This window comes from Lissotriton helveticus, chromosome 3_1 (genome assembly GCF_964261635.1).
Source record: "Lissotriton helveticus chromosome 3_1, aLisHel1.1, whole genome shotgun sequence".
Lineage (NCBI taxonomy): Eukaryota > Metazoa > Chordata > Amphibia > Caudata > Salamandridae > Lissotriton > Lissotriton helveticus.
In genome coordinates, this window is record NC_136061.1 from 883,556,152 (window position 1) to 883,579,516 (window position 23,365).

Sequence of the window (23,365 nt, forward strand, 5' to 3'; positions counted from 1 at the left end):
GCCCGACCCATGAGAAAGGCTCTATCCTCAACCTTATCTCCAAAGAGGACGCTATTCAACTTGAGTCAATCCAACCTTGTGACTGGTCAGATCATCATATTGTCTCCTTCCTTATCAATGAAAAAATTAAATTTAACACAGTTCAACCCTCTAAGCCCAAAGTTTGGAAAAGAGACATGAAGAAACTCAACCCAAATTCCTTACCGCCTAACAGCTGCAATCTCCTACTTCCCCCTGCCGGCGCTACGGCCGTTCAACTCCTGACTGACCAATATCTCAATGCTATGACCACAATAATCAATGAGGCTGCACCCATGCAACTGAAAAGAGTTTCGTCCAAGATCTCCAACCCATGGTATGACGGGAGCCTCAATGAAGATAGACGGGCCATGCGAATGGCAGAGCGCACCTGGAGGTCAGCCCCCTCTGCACTGCACCTAAAAACACTGAAGAAACAGAGAAACGCCTACTTCAGGAAAATAAAACGCTCAAAAAGAGATTTCTTCAGCCTCCAGCTCGCCCAAGCAAAAAACCGCCCAAGAAAACTGTTCGAGCTAATCAGAACACAATCCAAAGAACAACCCCAGACACTCAGCACCATGAGCGCTACACCTTCCTGTGAAGAATTCTCTGCTTTCTTTAACCAAAAAACCGACAACATAAGAAGCGATCTCCTCAATGATGCAAGCCTCTATTCCAACCCCCAACACACAGCAGCGTCTGAACCAAAGAACAATGCTACATGGTCATCCTTTGGCACCTACTCCGAAGAAGAAATTGGCAGACTGATCAGCACCCTGAAACCATCCAATCACCTCACTGACCCTCTTCCTGCTAACGCTGTAAAAGACTTTACCCCTCTGCTCCTCCCACTCTGGACTAAGATTATCAATAGCTCTCTTCAACAAGGATCAATCCCTAACGCCCTCAAAGTCGGACAAGTCACACCGCTACTAAAAAAAAAAACAGCGGACCCCACTGATCTAAACAATTACCGTCCTATTACAAATATCCCCACAATCGCTAAACTGCTGGAAAAATGCGTACAGCTACAACTGACTAAACACATAGATAAGTTTGATCTCCTCAACGCTCATCAATCAGGCTTCCGAGCGGGGCACAGTACCGAAACTGCCATGACTCACATAGTTGACGGCGCCCTCCAAATCCTAGACCAAAACGATACCTGCCTCCTCATCCTTCTTGATCTCTCCTCAGCTTTCGACACAGTTAAACATGAGAACCTACTCGATCTGTTAAACACAAAAATGGGCATATCTGGGACTGTTCTCAAGTGGTTCACCTCCTTTCTACACAACCGGTCTCAAAGATTCAAAAGCAACAACCTGATGTCCTCTCCGGTACCTGTATCGCTAGGCGTCCCTCAAGGATCCTCCCTCTCCCCAACACTGTTCAACCTAGTTATGGAACCTCTCACTACTTTGTTACAAGCATCCAATGTTCACTTTCACATGTATGCCGACGACACCCAACTTTATCTCAAAATACAATCTCCCAAGGACATCATGCTTCTGAACACCACGATTAGAAACACCCAATCCTGGCTTGCCGAGAATCACCTCAAACTCAATGCGCTGAAGACTTGAGTTCCTCCTGATCTCACCTCCCGCAAAAATCTCTACCGCTCAAACATGGCTTAAGCACCTAACCGCTCTAAATGTACAACCTACCATCGTAGACTCAGCAAAATCTTTAGGCATAACACTCGACGCCAATCTCAACATGCAGCAGCACATCAGCAAGGCAACGAAAGGAGCGAACTTCCAAATCAATACCTTGAGAAAACTTAAACCCTTCCTTCCAGCCAAAGACTTCCAAACTGCAGTACAATCTATAGTCATCCCGCACATAGAATACGGTAGCACCGTCCTCTGCGGGCTCCCCCTAACTACAACGGCACCCCTAAGAGCGTCCCTTAACGCTGCAGAGAGACTCATCACTGGTTCAAAAAAGCACTCGCATATCTCCCCTGACTTTAAATCCCTGAACTGGCTACCTTTTGAAGCCAGAATACATCTGAAAATAGCCTGCATGACACACAAGGCTGTACACATGAACTCACCCGCCTACCTCACTCAAAAGCTGACAATTTCTGGTGGCTCTAGAACTACTAGAAGCACAAACAATCTTCTGCTGAAGCCTCGAAGATTTCGGAAGGAAAAAAACCTATAAACGCTCCTTCTCAGGAATGGCACCCAGGATTTGGAACTCACTCCCTCCTGAAACCAGGCTCATCTCCTCCATTAAACTTTTAAAGAAAGAAGTAAAAGCGATCCTCATGGCCAAATACACATGATCTATTATTCTGCATCTCTCAAGAATCCGCTCTGTACCACCTGCCTGACCCCTTGGACTATTTGTATTACTTGTTTTATCGACTTAATTGATTGTATACGTTCCCTCTTTGTACATTTTTATATTGTTGACGCACCTGTCTGACTTTGCATACTGTACCTACACCACCTCAACTTTCCCTACTCTTGTACTTTTGATGCACCTGTGTGACTATACACCCTGTACTCATCTCCTACCTCAACTATGCCTATCTTCATGCTAAGCATTTTAAGATCGCTTAAACAAGTATATGCTCCTTATTTTTGTACTTTTATATTATTGGCGCAACTGTTTGACTATGCACCTTGTACCTACTCTATGATAGAAGACACTACCTCACCTTTGACCTACCTCTTTTGACCTACCTATGTAACTATGCACCTTGTACCTAACTACCTCAACTATTACAGTCTATTATTCTATGACCCCCTTGTCCTTGTAAAGCGCTCTGATATCTGCAAAGATCTTGTTCGCGCTATATAAAACTTTCAAAATAAATAAAAATAAATAAATATGAAATGTGCATGTTCCTCATAGCTGTATTTCTAGTCTGAAATTATTCCTTTCTTCTTCTTCAAGTAAAAGTGGTTCATTTCAAACCCTCAACTTGGTGGTTTTATACCACACCGCAATATTTCACTTGTTAATATCCATTGTTGGTGCTGCAGAATGAAAAGGCAGAGACCCTTTCCCAAATTGCTGTAGGAACTGAACCCAGAGGGGTACTTTTGAATTTACTGGAATCTAGAAGTTGACATCAGTTTTTACCAGCCACAGCTCAAAGCAGTTGCTTTTCTTTTCTACAGACTGGTCTGGAAAAGTATTATGCAAGGTTTGTCTTACCCGCCATGACTTGCAAGGAAAAGTCATTCAACAGTTCATTCATGATCCTGAACTACTTCACACATCTCAGTTACCCAAACAGGCTCCTCCAGTAATTTTTCTTCAATCCCCTGATTGTTTTCCCTCTACAGCGGCCTCCTATAATGTAGCAGAAACAAGTTCTTACATGACTTCATTTCAAGAATGCCTCTCGAAGAACCGGCATTTAGACACCTGAATGTGTCTAATCTTAATATTTTGTTTAGGTAGCTTGCACATGATGTGAAAGTGGTTAGTTGACTGAGCCCTGTTACTGAGCCCTAAATGAAAGTATTCCTAGATGGCCTATTGTTTTAGTTAATCGTTTTCTTCTTCTTCTGCAGTTTTAAGGTGGAACTCTGGAAGAGCTCATTGCCATCCACTGGGGCATACAGTGATTATCCCTTCTCTGTCCAACCTTCTTGACAATTGGCTTCTTCATAGGGCTCCACTCAGTGCTTAATTTGTTAAAAAAAAAAAAAAAGTAAGTGCCAAGGCCCTTTTGGCTTGGCCACTGCAGTCTGCAATACCCATGGCCCCTGTTAGGTCTATCACTGACAGAATAAACACAACTATCAATCATCACACTCCTAATAGTGTGACAAATCAGGCTATTCTAGGCCATCTAAAGCTATGATAATGGGGTGAGCGGCAGGTATTCTTTTTTTAATGCATATTGACATATTAAACACTGTTGTGCTCATCTCAAAATTAGACAAATATGCCAACATGTGGAGGAGTATCACTAAAGCTGGTGTTAACAATTAAGTGCTGGTGCAGAGCACCGGAAACCACCAGCTCAAATTAAGCACTGGTTCCAGTTTGAGGGAATCCAGAGATTGGTGGGTCCATCCTGGTAAACCATATTTTATTCCTCAGTGTCGGAAGCTGGCTCTTTATATAGTGGATCAAAACAAGGTACACTGTGTAGAGTCCAGGCAAACCCCAATTGATGTACAGAGGCACAAATGATAACCCAAATGCTCTCTTGTGGTAGTATGGGCGAGCAGTTAGGTTTATCAGAGGGTAGTGGAAAGCATTTGTTGTACTCACAGAAGCAATAAATGAGACACACACAAGACTAAATCTGAGACCAATTTAGAAAAATACGTCAATTTTACATACATTTTGATACCAAGAACTTGGTTATCAAGTAAGAACTTTTTAAAATATTGAATTTTGCCAGTAAGTAAGACAGTCACTTAAATGCGCCTTTACACACAATGCTTTCCTTGGAGGGAAAAGTCATAGCATACAGGTATTTAGGGTCGGTTTCTTGGGGTCTCCATCGGGACTTTGGATCGTAGGGGGTCAAGGTCCAACGTAGCACCAGCAGTCAGCCGTTACCTGCCCTGGGGTGTCCGGTTGCAGAGGTGCTGGTCACGTTGGTAGCTGTGCACTATGCTGGTAAGGAGAAAGGGGGCACCTAGAAGCAGGGAGGACTTGGGCTTGGGGACAAGTTCTAGAGCTCCCAACGTGGGGCTCTGGTCACAAGGATCATGGGAACAAGGAGGCAAAGCCAGTTCTTCGATACCCGGGATGGGGAGTTCAGTGCAAGGTGAAGAGGTCGGCTGGGTTCTACGCATCCGAGCCTTGCAGTTGTCTGTCTCACCGGTTGAGGGTGCAAATTCAGGACAGCTGGGCCACTTTGGAAGTGTGTCCCAGCGGTGCTGAAGTCCCTCAACGGCTGCTCGGTCTCTGTGTCTTTTGAGTCCAGATTGGACTCCCATGGTCTTTGTTTGCTGTAAGGGGTCCGGTACCCCGGGTATTGGTCGTAAGCATCTCTTGTTGGTCCTGGTGTCTTCTCACTTGGGGGGGGGCATGTCTGACCTTCAGGAGCACAGGGTCCTCTTCCCGGAGGGTTGCTGCTTCGGGCTGGCTGGAAAGCGGCAACTGGGTTGACTGGACCTCTCGCTTTAGTGTCTGCGGACTGCAGGTGAGTAGCTCTGTTACTCCAAAGGAGATTGCTGGCAATTTGCGAAAGGTTGGCAGTCTCCCGGGGTTCTTGGAAGGCTTTCAGCTGCAGAATGAGTCTCTGATCACGATTCTCGAAACTATTGCAGGCAGGGTTTGGTGCTAAAAGTGTACAGCAGTCTCCAGTTCTCGATTTTCTTGTGACTTTTCGTTGTCCTCTCTTCCTGAGCCATCAAATCTAAGTTACAGGTGTCAGGGGTGCCACCTAAATACTCAATTTAGGGATGTTACGGGGAGTAACAGGTAGTAGCCAATGGGCTGCTTACCTTCAGCATGTCTACACCCTCTATATGATCACTTCCTGTGGGAAATTGGCATAACCAGGACCCAGAGATCCTAATTCCACCAAAACTAAGATGGTGGAATTCAAAAAGTTGTGTACGCTTCAGGTAGCCCACCTTAAGGTTGGTACTAGTCTGAGAGGGCAACAAGCCTTGTGATTAGCTAATTTTCCCAACTCTCCTGGTGCCAAATGGGCCCGGGGTAGCGGGTGGCATTTCCCCAGTCTGCATATCAAAGGCAGCTGAGGCCTTTGAAACCACCTGTCTTGATATGCTGATTACTGAGCCATCCTGCTTGTAGGAGGTGACAACACCTCTGGCTGGAGCAAGTATTATTTCTGCCCTCGGAGAGCTCGGGCTTTTGCTTGCAGGGGTTCAGAAACCTGTCTGGTAGCAGGCTGGTCTGCACCAGTCAGCCATTACACGGGTAGTCAGTAGGTTTTCAGGGGGAACCTCTAAGGTGCCTTCTGAGTGCATGTATTAATAAATCCATCACTGGAATCACTGTGGGCTTATAAATACGAGATGTTTGATAACAAATATCTCTAGTTTAACTGAAGCCATCATGCAGCTGGGGAACTCGTAAACACCAGTGTCCAGCACATGTACTCAAAATGGATTCACTGTTCAATTGTAATATTGACTTAGACATCTCAGGGGCATATCTGGTCGTGCAGATATGCCCACACATGTAGTACATAGAGCACCCTGCCATTGGGCTGTAAGCACTGCTACAGGAGTGACTGGCCTATACTACATGCAGTGTCTGTAGGCATGGCACACAGAAGGTGTGCCATGTAGTTTCTTTACTTTTCTCTGCACCGTGGCACGCAGCCTACAATGGCATTTTGCATGTTGGTGTTGTTGGGTCTGGTAGGGTGGCACAATACATGATACAACCCATAGACACCCTCTTTAGCTTCCCTGCCTTCGGTACCACGGGTACTATTTGCAAGGGACTTACAGGAGGTGCTAAAGGTATTAACAACATGTATAAAGGGACCCCCTCCTAAGGTTAATTTTGGCCAAGGAACAGAGGGGAACAAGAAAACTACAATGTGAAAACGTTCCTTCGGTGGCCTTCTACTTTAGCAAAGCAATTCTGTCTATAAATATGACAAGCGGGTGGCAAGGACACAAAATATACTGAATTATTTCAAAACATATAAATTTTTATTATCTTTTTTCTTTTTTCTTTTTATAAATTCATCACATCTGTTATCAATCCAAATTTATCAAAGAATTATTCTTAATTCATGTGAAAAAAACTCAAAACCACATACATTGAAAATTATCTACAAAAAGGATAATGATTAAAATTACCCCTTGGTAGCAACCATACCTCTCAACATACTCACGTGTTACCAATCATACCACACTCAAACCACACTCTAAGATGGTAAAGGAACTGAGTTATTAGCAAGATGACAGTGCTAAAAACATATAGGAGCCCAGATGTAGCTTTAGGCCCACGCAGGTCTACGCGCGTTTCGGCAGCATTAAGCCGCCTTCATCAGGACCTTTTTCATCGTGACTGTTCAAGTACCAGGGGATCTAAAAAGAGAAATATACATATGTCACCACCCAAACATTAAAATTGATTCATTTCATTGCTAAACAACAGGGGCTCAACAACGTGACCACAATGAAACAGGGCATCTGTGCATCAAGTAGCCAGGGCCAGCCGAAAGAAATCATGCTGCCCAAGGTACTAACATAGTATATTACTGTAGGTGCTGATACCAGAATAAGGATTTATCAGTAAATAAACGACACCAGAATATGTGATAGTTCTACATGTTTATCAAAAACCAGTTGGAAAAAAGTGTAAGAAATAACAACATTAAAGCTTCTTCCTATGCCCTTTTGACTAGTGCTAATAATCAAAACAAGGGCGTAGCCCCTATGCTTACCAATCGCCCCAAACAATTGGAGTCGCCAAAAACGTATCCGGTAAATGTCAGGAGACTGAGCGTCCTGTGTTATAAAAAGATTGCTGCAGAAAAAGGATTTCTCATATTAAATCCGAACTCAACATTTTCAGAATAGACCTATTCAAGCTACTTAAAAAATTAAAGTCCGGTGCTAAAGGTATTGCCAATTGGGGAACAATTGTACAGTTACAGCCAAGAAGTGGGGATGACCAAGTCATCCCCACATTTTTTGAACAGCCAAGAGATCTAATTTGACTGAGGGCTTTTAGAACTGAGGAAGTGTGACATAATATCACTTTGATACGTTATTTTGGAATTTACCTTGACTGTACCAAGGGTCAGTGCAGTGGTAGCTTTTTGAGATTTGAGCAAATGTTCAAGCGTTGGCACTGTGCCATAGTATTTCTTGCTGCATTACTTAAGTAATATAGGATAAATGAATGAATGAATAATAACATTTGAAAAGTCACCACTGTGTCTAATTGGCTACTTTAAAGCTTGAAAGGTGGAGCTATAGCTGAAGAGATTTTCACAAGAAGAGGCGCACCACCTAGAAATCCTTACCGAATTTTGATTTAAATGTAAACCTCAGGTTAGCCATCGGAGCTTTATCTCAGCTATGTGTCGTATGCACTGCCCAATAGGGAGAGATGTGTTTAAATAATAAGTTCTGAAGATCAGTACGCCAGTTTTTGGAGCATGAATCTTTCTGAGCACAGGAATGGACAAGACACCGTTTAAATTCTGCCGTAACTGCCACCACAAATACGCGCAGAAGGACCTGCACCCGGTCTGCAACCTCTGCCTGCTGGTCGACCACGAGAGCAAGGATTGCAACGCCTGCTCCGCCTTCACCCCGAAAACACTCCGGTTTAGAGAGAGACAGAGGAGAGCCAACTACAACATGCAAGGCAAGGGCCAACCTCCGTCGCTCCGGGACCTGGGCCTCTGCAGCGACGAAGAGGACAACATCGCCGAGGGACTAGAGGACTACAGGGTTGTAGAGACCGATAAGAAATCGTCTAAAGAGGTAGGAGAGACGTCGACCCCTAAACCCTCGACAGAGCCTCGAAGGCCTGAACAAGACTCTCGAAAAACAGAGTCTAAGTCCTCGAAGGGAGCACCGGCGCCGAAAATTCCGGCGGCCGTAGCTGCATTCAAGGACAAACAGCCCAGCGGATCCTTAGAAAAGGACTCCCTAAGCGGCGAAGACCGATGAAAAGCCAACGTCGTCGAAGCACATCCCCGAAAAGGACCGCTTGACTTCGAAAGAGAAGGACTCGAAGATTGCTTTGACGTCGACGACTACGTCGAAGAGATCGACCGAAATGCTCGACGCCGAGCATGTCGCCGAGCTGGAGAGAAGGAAGAGAAGGCTCGAGGCCGAAATGGAGAACATTCTGCAAAGGAAGAGCGAGTTCAACGAGATAATGAAAAGATTCACGATCCCGTCGAAGCCGCCGCCGACCGTCGTCGAAATAGAGGGGGAAGAGGAGTTGGACGCCGAAGAGCCGCCGAAAACACCCGGACCCCAAGAACATCCAGAGGAAGAGGTCCTCTACTATGAGGAAGAGGGTGACTATGACAAGGGAACGAGCTTCGGCTCGGCATCCTCGATGATGCAGGACCTGGAGTGGCAGGACCTCGACGCCGAAAACCCGGAAGAGCCCGTGGAAGCGTATCCTTCGAGGCCTTCGCCGCCGGATGACATTGGGGCCTATAGCATGGCCATCAGGAGCGCGGCAACGGCTTTTGAAGTCAAGCTTGATGAGGAAAAACCAAAGGCTGACTTCCTCTTGGAAACCCTGCTCCCCACTCAACAAGGAGACAGTTCCCCCCATGCTTGAGAGAGCCATGGACCAAGGGAGGGAGGCGTTCAAAGACCCAGTGACATGCAGGTGAATCAAGCCTAGGACGGAGAAGAAGTATAAGCACTCCTCTAAGGACCCTCCCTACATCCGGGGATCCGTCACAGCGGACTCCATTATTGCGGCAACAGCCAGTAAAAGGGCAAACGTCCCAACAACATCAGGCCCACCACCAGACAAAGAAAGCAGGAGGATGGACCTAACTGGGAGAAAGAAAGGAACGCAGTGGTACACTGGCGCATGGCGAACTCAAATGCCCTACTGAACAGGCACCAGTACCAACACTGGGACGAGGTCGGACAGCTGCTCAAGCACCTCCCCGAGCAATATCAGCAAAGAGCTTCACACCTGGTGGAGGAAGGAAAGAACATTGCAAATTCTTGCCTGAAAACAGCCTTGGATGAGGCTGACACATCAAGCAGGCTGATGATGATAGGAGTCACAGAGAGAAGGAATTCCTGGCTCAGGATCTCAGGCTTCAAGCCAGAAGTACAGAACAACATTCTGAGCACTCCCTTCAGTGGAGAGACACTGTTTGGGGCGCCGTGGATGAAAAACTCACCCAGCTCAAGAAAGAAAACGAAACTGCAAGGTCCATGGGGGCCTTGCAATTCAGAGGGATGAGAAGGGGTACCCCAACACGGAGACTGAACGGAAGAGGGGGAAACCAGCTGGGAACGTCACACCAGATATTCCAGCAAACTCACCAGGGCAACAGTCAAGCTCAGCAGGGACAGCAAAAACAAAATTGGCAGTACCAGCCTCGGGGCCAGTCCTTTCGCGGGAGGGCGAATGGACGTGGACAGACGAGAAGAGGGGGCCAACAACCCACCTCAATGTGGCTCCGCCACGCGAAGCGTGCCCACCCACGCAACTCCTCCGAGGGTGGTCTACCACAAGACCAAAAAGAGAGGGTTACACAAGCCAAACGTCAATGAACATGTAACACCAGTGGGAGGCAGGCTAAAACATTTCTTCCAGGAATGAAAGAAAATAACTACAGACAAATGGATACTCAACATCATACAGTTCGGATACTGCATAGAGTTGGAAAAGAGACCGCTGAACAGAAAACCAAAAAGAAGGGCGCACTCAGGGAAAGTGCGAGCGCTACTCCTAGAAGAAGCACAAGAACTCCTCCAAAAGGAGGCCATCGAACCTGTCTCATTCAGAGAAAGGAACAAGGGAGTGGAGTGTACTCAAACTATTTCCTGGTACCAAAAGTGGAAGAAACGCTAAGACCCATCCTGGACCTAAGGTTCCTGAACAAGTACATAAAGGCGTAAAAATTCAAAATGACATCCCTACAGGAGGTCATTCCTCAGATAAGGGACGGAGACTTCATGTCCACCATAGACTTCAAAGATGCCTACCTGCACATTCCCATGAACAGGCAGCACAAGCATCTACTAAGATTTACCATCAACAAAGAACACTACCAGTTCACAGCCATGGCCTTCAGACTAAAATCAGCACCAAGGGTCTTCACCAAATGCCTCGCAGCCGTGGCGGCGTACCTGCGGAGGGAAGGGATTCATGTATACCCTTACCTCGACGACTGGCTCATAAAAGCAAACTCCCACAAGACATGCAAAGAGCACGCACAGCGGGTCACAAAAACGCTAACGGATCTAGGATTCTCCATACACTGTGGAAAATCCTCAATGGAACCAGAGCAAGTGAAGGTCTTCCTAGGGGCACAGATCAACACCATACAGAGCAAAGTGTTCCCCAGCGACAAGAGAACACTGGCCCTGCTGAAGGAGACACGCCAGTACCAGAAGGGGTGAGCTCTGACAGTGAGGACAACGAGCAAGATCATGGGGATGATGGCGTCCTGCATACACCTAGTCCCCAATATACGGCTACACATGAGACCATTCCAGGAATGGCTGCAACAACAATGGTCACAAGCTACAGGGAGTTGGGAAGATCTAGTGGTTGTAACGCACGCAGTGCAGGAGGAGATAACATGGTGGAACAAGGAGAACATCACACAGGGGAAGCCTTTAACACCACCAACCCCAACGCTGACCATCACCACAGACGCCTCCCAGATGGGATGGGGAGCACATATGAGCAAGCTCAGGGTGAGGGGTCTGTGGACTCCAACAGATGCGGTCAGACACATCAACTAGCTGGAGCTGAAGACTGTGTTCCTCGCCCTAAAGGCCTGCCAGAAAAGACTGTACAACCAGAGAGTGTTGATACAAACAGACAACACAACAACCATGTTCTACATCAACAAGCAGGGAGGAACACAATCAGCCCCACTATCCAACCTAGCACAGGAGATATGGAGATGGGCCATCCCGCTCAAAATAGACCTGCTAGCCATACACCTACCAGGGAAGGACAGTGTGGAAGCGGACAGGCTCAGCAGACAGACGTTATTTTGATGTATTAATTTTAATAAGGATTTTATAATAATATTGTAAATCTGTATATGTGCTATTATGAATTCTTGGAATTCGAATAAAGATTTATGATGATGACCGACGACCGCATCCCACGAGTAGGAACTCAACGCACAGGAAACGCAAAGGCTATTCAGGAGGTGGGGAACACCGACAATAGACTTATTTGCAACACACCAGAATGCAAAATGCCGAAACTTCGCATCCAGGCAACCAGGGGTACGATCCCAGCGGAATGCCCTATGGATAAGCTGGTCGAAAACATTTGCCTACGCTTCCCCCCCTCCCTCCTCCCCCCCCCCCCCCCCCCCGATACCCTTGATACAGAGGGTACTCAACAAGTGCAGGACCAGCAACATGACACTGATCCTGGAGGCACCACAGTGGGCAAGGCAGACCTGGTACTCACAAGTAATGGAAATGGCACAGGGACCACCCCACAAGTTCGGGAAAAGAAAAGACTTACTCTCCATGCAAAACGGAGAAGTTCTGCACCCAGAGCCGGAGAGCCTCAACCTAGCGGCATGGCTCCCGAGGACATAGAGTTTGCACATCTAAGACTTACTGAGAGCACTCTGCGGGTGCTACAAGAGGCTAGGAAACCTTCTCCTACCTGGCGGCCAAGACATGGAACTCCCTCCCCATCCACCTGCGGCTGACCCAGGACCATCTCTCCTTCAGGAAGCAACTCAAGACCTGGCTTTTCGAGCAGTAACGGACCCCTCCCCCCCCCCCCCCCCCCCCAGCGCCTTGAGACCCTAGCGGGTGAGTAGCGCGCTTTATAAATCTGTTGATTTGTATTTGATTTGTACCACACGCAAATGTTATGTGGCAAAATGGAAAAGGTTCACACAATGGTACAGCAAGAAGAAACTACACAAGAAGATGACAAGGGAATCAATGGTGCTAAGATATCTCACGCACCTGCTGAAAGCAAATCTAAGTTCATCCTCGCTAAGAGTACACCTAGCAGCGATAGTAGCCTACACAAGAGGAGAGACAGGAAAGAGCTTCTTTACATCACCAATAGTAAAGAGATTCCTGGAAGGGGCAAAAAGGATCGCACCATCTGAAAGGATGCCGCCACCGGCATGAAACCTTAATTTAGTCCTAACAGAGCTCATGAAAGCGCCCTTTGAACCCATCCTTAAGGCCTCCCTACAAATGCTGACAACGAAGACAGCCTTTCTGGTGGCAATCACCTCGCTGTGCAGGGTAAGCGAACTACAAGCGCTAACACTGCAAGAACCCTACATTCAAATACACAATGTTAGGGTGGTAATGAGAACTGACCCACACTTTATGCCAAAGGTGGTGTCAAGGTTTCACAAGAACCAAACAATACAGTTACCAAGTTTCTTTCAGAAACCATCCACAAGCGCAGAGAGGGCACTGCACACTCTGGACGCTAGAAGAGCAGTGATGGATTACATTGAAAGAACGAAGGAGCACAGAAAAACAAAACAGTTCTTTGTGTCCTTCGCAAGCAGCTACCTGGGTAGACCAGTAACAAAGGGAACCATCGCTCGATGGATCGCTCAAACTATACAATTCTGCCACAAACAGGCAGGCCAAGAACTAGCAGAAGGGGCAGGAGCCCACTCTACCAGGAAGAAGGGAGCAACAATAGCCTTCCTGGCTAACACACCCATTCAAGACATATGCCTGGCGGCAACATGGGCTTCAGTGCACACGTTCACTAAGCAATACTGTGTGGATATACAAATGAACAAGGAAGCACAAGTAGGACAGAAGGTGCTTCAACATATATTCAACAACCAACGCTCATCTTCCACCCAGCTGCCACAAACGTAACAAACCGCTACAAAGTCTATGCACAGCATAGTGAATCCAGAAAGATTCACGCTGCAAAACGAATAGTTTCTTACCTGTCGGTGTAGTTTTGCAGCTTGAAGATCTTTCTGGATTCACTAGCGAACCCACCCACCTCCGCCGGAAAGATGAGGAAGGTGGTAATACAAGGACAATATAGAAACAGACACCTTAAGGGACAAAGCGGAAGAATCAGTTACTTGAAGAAGAAATATAAAACGTTGCCAAAGGATTCACAAACAGAACACAAAAACAAGAAAAAAAAGAATCTGAAGATGGTGCCCAAGGGTGGGAGCTTCCGCAGGAAGCGTGCCGACGTCACAGGAAGTACACCAAAAGGTGGGACGTCGACGCCCACCTGGGCTACAAAAAAAAAAAAGAAATGACTAAGATTCCATACCCAACCACTAGACCGCGGAATAATGCACAGCATAGTAATCCAGAAAGATCTTCAAGCTGCAAAACTATACCGACAGGTAAGAAACTATCCGTTAAATCGTATCCAGCCATTATAGCTCTAAATTTTTCTGGAACACTTTCTGTCTCAGCCCTGCTGATGTTCTCATCGCAGAGAGTTACTGCTAGAAACTAATCCAGCAAATGAATCGTATCTCTGTACTGATACACTGTGATGCTCCTTCCTTGCTGTGTCACTTAGTGTTCCTTCCATCACTCACTACATTTTATGAGTGCTGCCCAAATATTTGACGGCTTTGGCCTCACCACAGAACATCCAATAGGGTTATCATCAAAGCTCGGCACATGCAAAGAAACCACTCCACAGTATCCTTAATATACGGCCTTTTTTTAAAGAAAATCTTTGGGATAGTCATAAAATCGGAGATTTCTTTTTTTTAATTATTATTTTATTTTTTCATACTGCCCAGCAGAGACAAAGCATACATGTTCATATCACATTGTCATATTGTCCAGTTGACACTCTAGCACAGTAGTATTATATGCATTTAAACCGACATTGCGAACACTGTACAGGGATATACAGACACTTATCGCAGATCATTCGCCCCTTCCTCCCACCGACTCGTGTAGCTCAAAGTTCTTAACAACCACTGGGATGAGTAACCAGGTGTTTACATTGGAGGTTCCTCAGCAGCTGGATGGCCGGAGAGCAGTCAGCCATTACGTGGTCGCTTGTGTGCTTTGTAAATATAGCGTCAATGGCTCCCAAAAGTCTCTGGAAGCCAGCGGTATCTCCTCCGCGTAGGCCTCCAATGTAGTTCTGCAGTATGTCATATCAATGATCCAGTCCTTGAATCTGGGCGGCCTCTTGCTGCCCCATCTGATCGCTATTCTACGTTTCGCCAGTAGCAGCGCCACTGCCAGAAACTTTCTTCGTCTGGCGTGTCCCAAGAGACACGTCTGAGGCATGTTCGGGATATGTTCCGCGAGCATGGTGTGTAACCCATCCGTGACAGCGCGCCAGTAGGCTTGTAGGTCCCGGCAAGACCACGCCACGTGCAAAAAGTCAGCGCCAGCTGAGCCGCAGCGGCGGCAGGCATCAATGTCCCCAAGTCCCAGATGGTGGAGTTTTGCGGGCGTGTAGTAGGCCTGGTGGAGGAACTTATTAAGCGTAGATTACAGTTTGGCGTTCGGAGCGTGAGCTGCGTGCAGCTATATTGCCAGTCTTGCTCATCAATTGGTGTGCCTAGCAGCTTTCCCATCTATCTTTCGGTGCCGTGATCCCCCCTGCACGCTCCCGCTGGGCCGTGGTGTATAGTCGCGTTACCAAGTGAGTACGTGATGGAGCTGTGAGCAGTGCTTGCAGTGTCACCAGTTGCTCCTGTTCCTCGGGGAACGTAGTGTACAGTGCTCTCATGGCCGCACGAAAGTGCAGATATGCAAAATGTTTCATCGGAGTCTGGTGTGCACAGAGGGCGAGGTCGGACCAGTTAAGAAATGTGTTGTGTGGGAACGCCTGGCCCAGAGTTCGGAAGCCCATTTCCTCTAGTAATGCCTGCATTTTGGGTTCTTGTGTTACTGTGAGCTTAGGGTGTTGTGCTGTTGGGAGGGCTTGTGCGTATATCGGCATTTTATCCGCTCTTCGCGCCAGTGCATGCCATGCTCTTGAGGTGTTCCTTGCCGTGTGTATCGTGTTTCCTGGGGCATAACGTATAGGCTCGGCCAGTAACGCCATCAGCGATTCTGGGAAGACACTGTCCTTTTCCACTGCGACGTGTGGTATATAAGCGTGGGGCTGTGTCCAGTAGTGTGCGTGTTGAGCTTGTGCGCAAATATAATATAGTTGCAGGTCAGGGTCCTCGAAACCGCGCAGATGATATGGCTGTGTAAGGTCACTCTGGCATGCCGTCCGGCCCATGTCAACCTCTGGAGCACTGAGCGCAATTTATTAAAGAATGCGTTCGACAGCCAGATGGGGACGTTCCAGAACAGGTATAGAAATCTAGGTAGAATAATCATCTTCTGAAGGGCTATTCTATCTGCCATAGAGAGGGGCATTTTAATCCACCTGTCCACTTGCTCCTCTAATCTACTCAGTGCCGTTCCATAATTTTCCCTAATAACTATTTCTGGGTCTCTGTGAATCCATATCCCCAGGTACTTAACCGGGTCAGTGCACCATTTTAAGGGATAGTCCAACTCCGGTTCCGTAGTGGTGACGGTGAGCGGAATCACCACGACTTGTCCCAGTTGATACTGAGGCCGACGTATTGTTCATATTGGACATACTCTCTAAAAATCGGAGATTTCTAACATTCGACGTTGTTGTGGTGTGGCACTCATTGTAAATGAAGCCATGTTTGCTGCACTGTTGACAAGGCTCTGTACACCACTATACATGTTGTTCACCAGTTTTCCGGACACGAACTGCTGCTGCCCCTTTCTGATATTTGGTTACAACAGTTTAGTGTGATATACATTCATATAGTGCAACCAGTTGCCCAAGGGCGTCAAGCCTCACTTAAATTGACGTGAAGATACTGACTGTACATAAAAAAAGACAATAATGATAATTGCTTTTTGCACCACACGTTTTCTTTACTTAATCCTCATTTTAGCGTCTCCTGGCTTATGGTTACTTGTCTGACGGACCCAATGTAAGGTCACAAATATTTTTCGAAGTTGAACAAATTGGTTTTCTTTTCAAGGCCGTTATCGTGCTCATTTGGAGTGACTTAGTAGAGAATGCTTTTCAGGCCCACATGCTATTATATCCTCCGTATATGTGGTCATTTAATTCCAAAAGCGTGATTAACAGCAGTTACCACCACATCCGAGTAAGGAAAGCAGTGAAACAAATTAGGTAACCTCTCGTATCTGTTTACTTATACCTGACGATTTTAGCTGCTGAAAGCGGCAAAAATCTCTGGGTGAAAGGCCGGGCAAAATGAGGAATACCATGGGCATCAGATTGGTAATCACTATTCAGTCCTGGTCTCTCGTTAGCCTTCGTCTGGATTCCCCATGTGGGACATTCAAAACCTTTGTGTTAACCCACTGAGTCTAGCCGGCCAAAGGTAGGTAGGTTCGCTGCTCGCAAAGGTCTCCTATAAAATGATACTACATCTTTTACTCTCTGTGTTACCATACTTCGAAATATTTACCTCTGTTTTTCAAACTAATCTCATAATCCAAACCTTTTTTTTTATTGCCATAATTTTGAGGTAAATTATCATGTGTAGTTGGTGATTATTGCAATTGGATGAGGTTGAGCTGCTGCACTCCTTCCCTTTTACTTAATGTGATTACTCTTTAATTCCAGTTCATATGTGAAATGCGTGCGAACAGGAACCGCGTTCACCTCTGCACGGTTAGGTTTGAAACAAGTCTGATAGGCACAAAACTCCTGCACCCAACTGTCGCACTGCGTGCGCGGAAATAATTCCTTAGTGACGTTTTTCATCCAAAGGTTCATTACTGTAGTCTAATTTATCCATATTTATCAAAAATCTTCACTCTTGCATCTTCCTTAATTACACCACAGCGGAGACAGCATGTTTGTACTTTGAATTCATTTATTCATCATTTTCAAATGCCAAACGCTGCCATTCTGGGCTTAACGGAGGCATGTGCTGAAGACTGTGTTCCTCGCCCTAAAGGCCTGCCAGAAAAGACTGTACAACCAGAGAGTGTTGATACAAACAGACAACACAACAACCATGTTCTACATCAACAAGCAGGGAGGAACACAATCAGCCCCACTATCCAACCTAGCACAGGAGATATGGAGATGGGCCATTCCGCTCAAAATAGACCTGCTAGCCATACACCTACCAGGGAAGGACAGTGTGGAAGCGGACAGGCTCAGCAGACAGACGTTATTTTGATGTATTAATTTTAATAAGGATTTTATAATAATATTGTAAATCTGTATATGTGCTATTATGAATTCTTGGAATTCGAATAAAGATTTATGATGATGATGATGACCGACGACCGCATCCCACGAGTAGGAACTCAACGCACAGGAAACGCAAAGGCTATTCAGGAGGTGGGGAACACCGACGATAGACTTATTTGCAACACACCAGAATGCAAAATGCCGAAACTTCGCATCCAGGCAACCAGGGGTACGATCCCAGCGGAATGCCCTATGGATAAGCTGGTCGAAAACATTTGCCTACACTTCCCCCCCTCCCTCCTCCCCCCCCCCCCCCCCCCCCCGATACCCTTGATACAGAGGGTACTCAACAAGTGCAGGACCAGCAACATGACACTGATCCTGGAGGCACCACAGTGGGCAAGGCAGACCTGGTACTCACAAGTAATGGAAATGGCAGTAATGGAAATGGCACAGGGACCACCCCACAAGTTCGGGAAAAGAAAAGACTTACTCTCCATGCAAAACGGAGAAGTTCTGCACCCAGAGCCGGAGAGCCTCAACCTAGCGGCATGGCTCCCGAGGACATAGAGTTTGCACATCTAAGACTTACTGAGAGCACTCTGCGGGTGCTACAAGAGGCTAGGAAACCTTCTCCTACCTGGCGGCCAAGACATGGAACTCCCTCCCCATCCACCTGCGGCTGACCCAGGACCATCTCTCCTTCAGGAAGCAACTCAAGACCTGGCTTTTCGAGCAGTAACGGACCCCTCCCCCCCCCCCCAGCGCCTTGAGACCCTAGCGGGTGAGTAGCGCGCTTTATAAATCTGTTGATTTGTATTTGATTTGTACCACACGTAAATGTTATGTGGCAAAATGGAAAAGGTTCACACAATGGTACAGCAAGAAGAAACTACACAAGAAGATGACAAGGGAATCAATGGTGCTAAGATATCTCACGCACCTGCTGAAAGCAAATCTAAGTTCATCCTCGCTAAGAGTACACCTAGCAGCGATAGTAGCCTACACAAGAGGAGAGACAGGAAAGAGCTTCTTTACATCACAAATAGTAAAGAGATTCCTGGAAGGGGCAAAAAGGATCGCACCATCTGAAAGGATGCCGCCACCGGCATGAAACCTTAATTTAGTCCTAACAGAGCTCATGAAAGCGCCCTTTGAACCCATCCTTAAGGCCTCCCTACAAATGCTGACAACGAAGACAGCCTTTCTGGTGGCAATCACCTCGCTGTGCAGGGTAAGCGAACTACAAGCGCTAACACTGCAAGAACCCTACATTCAAATACACAATGTTAGGGTGGTAATGAGAACTGACCCACACTTTATGCCAAAGGTGGTGTCAAGGTTTCACAAGAACCAAACAATACAGTTACCAAGTTTCTTTCAGAAACCATCCACAAGCGCAGAGAGGGCACTGCACACTCTGGACGCTAGAAGAGCAGTGATGGATTACATGGAAAGAACGAAGGAGCACAGAAAAACAAAACAGTTCTTTGTGTCCTTCGCAAGCAGCTACCTGGGTAGACCAGTAACAAAGGGAACCATCGCTCGATGGATCGCTCAAACTATACAATTCTGCCACAAACAGGCAGGCCAAGAACTAGCAGAAGGGGCAGGAGCCCACTCTACCAGGAAGAAGGGAGCAACAATAGCCTTCCTGGCTAACACACCCATTCAAGACATATGCCTGGCGGCAACATGGGCTTCAGTGCACACGTTCACTAAGCAATACTGTGTGGATATACAAATGAACAAGGAAGCACAAGTAGGACAGAAGGTGCTTCAACATATATTCAACAACCAACGCTCATCTTCCACCCAGCTGCCACAAACGTAACAAACCGCTACAAAGTCTATGCACAGCATAGTGAATCCAGAAAGATTCACGCTGCAAAACGAATAGTTTCTTACCTGTCGGTGTAGTTTTGCAGCTTGAAGATCTTTCTGGATTCACTAGCGAATATTTACCTCTGTTTTTCAAACTAATCTCATAATCCAAACCTTTTTTTTTATTGCCATAATTTTGAGGTAAATTATCATGTGTAGTTGGTGATTATTGGTCAGCATGAAGCCTGTCTTGCACACATAAATTCTGTGAGTTTTCATGAAAGTTTTGTTTGTCTGTTGCTCAGGTTGTTTAAGCTTCTGGTAAAGGTGTGAGCTCCAACTTTGGGTTCTGTGGTAATTCAGCTTGAAGTGCTCTGACAGTTCAAGAACTAAGTTTAGTATGCAGTTTCTTATTTAAACCTTTGTACATTGTTTTACGCAGGTCTGGCAGTATATCACGCTGATGCGCCGGATATTTCTCATAGATTGTCCTGGTGTTGTGTATCCATCTGGAGACAGTGAGACTGACATCGTATTGAAAGGCGTTGTGAGTATTTTGTGGTTCTGCAAATTCAACTTTTTTTAATTTTAAATTCTCTAATGTACCCTCCGCCTCAAGCCATCATACCTTTTATTCAATGCTTGCATGCACCCGTTTCTGCAGGTGTCACATCATGGAATGATTAAATTATTCTAGAAGCAAACTGGATGCATGTGACCTGTAGTTGCCCACATTTATTAAGGGCTAATGTGCCCATTAAATTAAGAGTAAACCTCTGTAAAATTACTAACATAACATGTATTTGTAAAGCACACATTCACCCAAGGGTATCTTGGCGCTGGATAACAGATGTTTATTGTTACCCCACTTAATGGTACTCATTTTATCGATATCAGAAGGATAAAAGGCTGAGTGGACCCGCTGGGATTTGAACCTGTGACCATGAGGTCGAGCGCAGGCCACTACAGTGGACGCATTAGTCCACTAATCCACCAGATTCAGCTTTACTTCGTTAGGACATTCACATACAACAAGCTTCAGGCCGCACATCTAACTGTTTATTGTTAAGACCATTACAGTTGTGGTGGTTGTGTAATGTTCGACTATAAGTCTTAATGCTTTTTACCTCAGTGTGGGGTGAGGCGTTTTATGGTTCTATGTGGGTTATTGTTTCCTGCCTTTACTCTTTACTTTTTGTTTGTACTCCAAACTTTTGGGTGTGCAGCATTGAGGTTATGATGATGATCTGACGTTTTACTCATTTCAACATCTCTGTCAGCACTTACTTCTCACTACCACCATTCTGAGTTGGAATATCCCTCCCTTGCATAATCCCTTCTTCTTTTGGCCAAGGCCTCACATCTCCTCATCTGTGTTTCATCAGTCTTTCGTAATCACTTTTTGAGTTTGAACCTTCTCCGTGCCCCTGCTGTTATTTACTGGCCTACATCCACTCTCTTCCCAGATGCCTAACTCATAAAGCCTGCTGGGTGGAGGTCATGTTCAGGTCCTCCTAATTTAATATGAAGTACCCTTCTAGCTAATCTCCGCTGGGCTTCCACGCAATATAGCCCTGCAGCTGAGCCACAGTAGAATACTGGGCAGTGCTTTAGGTTGGAATCAGCCCGCAGTGGTGTCTCAGCACTGAATTTACTTATGGCATGTACTGAACTGTGGCCTTGCCTGTTACCACATTTGAGATGTAAGATAATCCATACATTTAGTTAATTTCCTTCAGGGGATGCTGGTGTAACCACTTTAGTCCTTTGTGACTGGAATGGGCTTGTATAATGTTTCTGATTTCATATGAAGACCCATTTAAGCATTGTCTTGTTTTGTTTTTAATATGTATTCAGGTTCAAGTTGAAAAGATCAAATGCCCAGAGGACCATATCAGTGCTGTACTTGAGAGAGCCAAAACCGAATATATCAGCAAAACATACCGTATTGACTCCTGGCAGAGCCCAGAGGACTTCCTTGAGAAGCTTGCCATGCGGATGGGGAAACTGCTAAAGGTTTGTTTTATTTACAGATAAGAGTGTGGTGATCCAGCGCTCAGCCCACTTTTGTTCAAGCGCATGCTTTCCAAACTTAGTGAGACTCTTATCAAGTACAATCGTCAGCTCTTCCCTTGTTGAGATCAGCCTATTTTGGAGAAAGCAATATAGTGTAGATCTGAACAATAATCAATGTGCAAACTATTTACCTTTTAGTCATGTGATACTCTAGGAAACTGCCCCTTTTTGCATGGTTGTCCCTTCACTGTTTGCCGGTTACCTGATGCCAACTTGACGGAGTGTGTGCTGGGATCCTTCTAACCAGGCCCAGCACCTGTGTTTTTTCCCCAAGACTGTACCTTTGTTACCCACAGTTGGCACACATATGGGCCACCTTTAAGTCCCTTGTAAAAGGTACCCCTGCTACCAAGGACCGTGTGACCAGAGAGGGCCCCTGAGGAAGGCGGATGGTATTATGCCACCCTCGGGAGTCCCTCACCTGAACACCCACACCCTGCCAGAGCAGACTGCGTGTTTTGTTGCAGACCAAACTGAAGAGTCGACATCGCACACATCCCTGTGTGCCATGCCCATCAACACTGCCTGTGTCATAGGTAAGTCACCACTCTAGCAAGCCGTACAGCCCTAAAGGCAGGGTGCACACTACCACAGGTGAGGGCATAGCTCCCTGAGCTATATGCCCCTATAGTGCCTGTGCCATTCACAGGCATTGTAAGTGCAGTGGAGCCATTTTGAGTACCTGGGCTGGAAGTTTGTCAACTCGAACTCCACAGCTCCATGGCTTTACTGAAGCCTGGGAAGTTTGGTATCAAACATCCCAGCACATTAAACCCATACTGATGCCAGTGTTGGAATTAATGAGAAATGCACACGGAGGGCATATTAAAGATGCCCCTGCAAAAAGACCAACTCTAGTGTGGTTCTGACTGGCTTCCAGCCATCTGCCACCTCCAGACAGGTTTCCGAACCACTTGGGAGAGAGCCCGCTTCTTTCTGGGCATGGAAACAAAGCACATCCTGGCCAGCTGTGCCATGCCTCCTCCCCCAGGGTAGGCAGGGTCCCAGAAGAGGGAGTTTCAAGGGCATGCCACCTTTGTTAGCTACCCCAGCCTTTTGATGCTATCAGCAACTGGCTCCCACTGGTTCTGACCCCTATTTTGGATGTGAGAACCGGTGGGAAAACCAGCTAGGAATGGAGGTGTGCCCACCTTTGTCAGCCCCACCCTGAGGTGGGGGAGGCGAGGAGAAGCCCACATCTCAGTACCTCCATCTTGTAGATGGGGGAACCACTCCAATCACGAAGTGGCTTATACCCCCTCCCACTGGAGGGGTGGCATACTAGGGGTTGTAGACCCCCCAGGAAAGGGGCCCATTAGTCCCAACCTTCACACCTCTGTAATGCCCCTAAGTTTAGTATTTAGGGGCGCCTCTGAACCTTGCCTCTTCAGATTCGATGTGACAGAAGACGACGGACCGAAGAGCCATGCACCAGAAGAGGAGGACGATGACGACTGCTTTTGTCCCCGCCTTACCGGCCTGTCTCCTGCTCTGAAACCTCTGCAGGCTAAAACCGGTGTGTCCTGCAGCCAGCAGCCTCCAAGAACACCTCCCTTCTTAAAGAACTCTGATCTCCCATGGACGCCGAATTTGTTCCACACCAACCAAGCCAGGACTCCAG

General features: G+C 46.6%; 1 protein-coding gene across 1 annotated transcript in view; it reads left to right on the top strand.

The window, feature by feature from the left end:
* GNL2 (G protein nucleolar 2) overlaps positions 1-23,365 on the top strand; it is a 295,764-nt gene that overhangs the window by 118,128 nt on the left and 154,271 nt on the right. The window contains exons 9-10 of the mRNA XM_078683329.1: positions 20,111-20,215; positions 21,526-21,684. Coding sequence (XP_078539455.1) covers positions 20,111-20,215; positions 21,526-21,684 — 264 coding nt within the window. The remainder of the gene's footprint in view (positions 1-20,110; positions 20,216-21,525; positions 21,685-23,365) is intronic.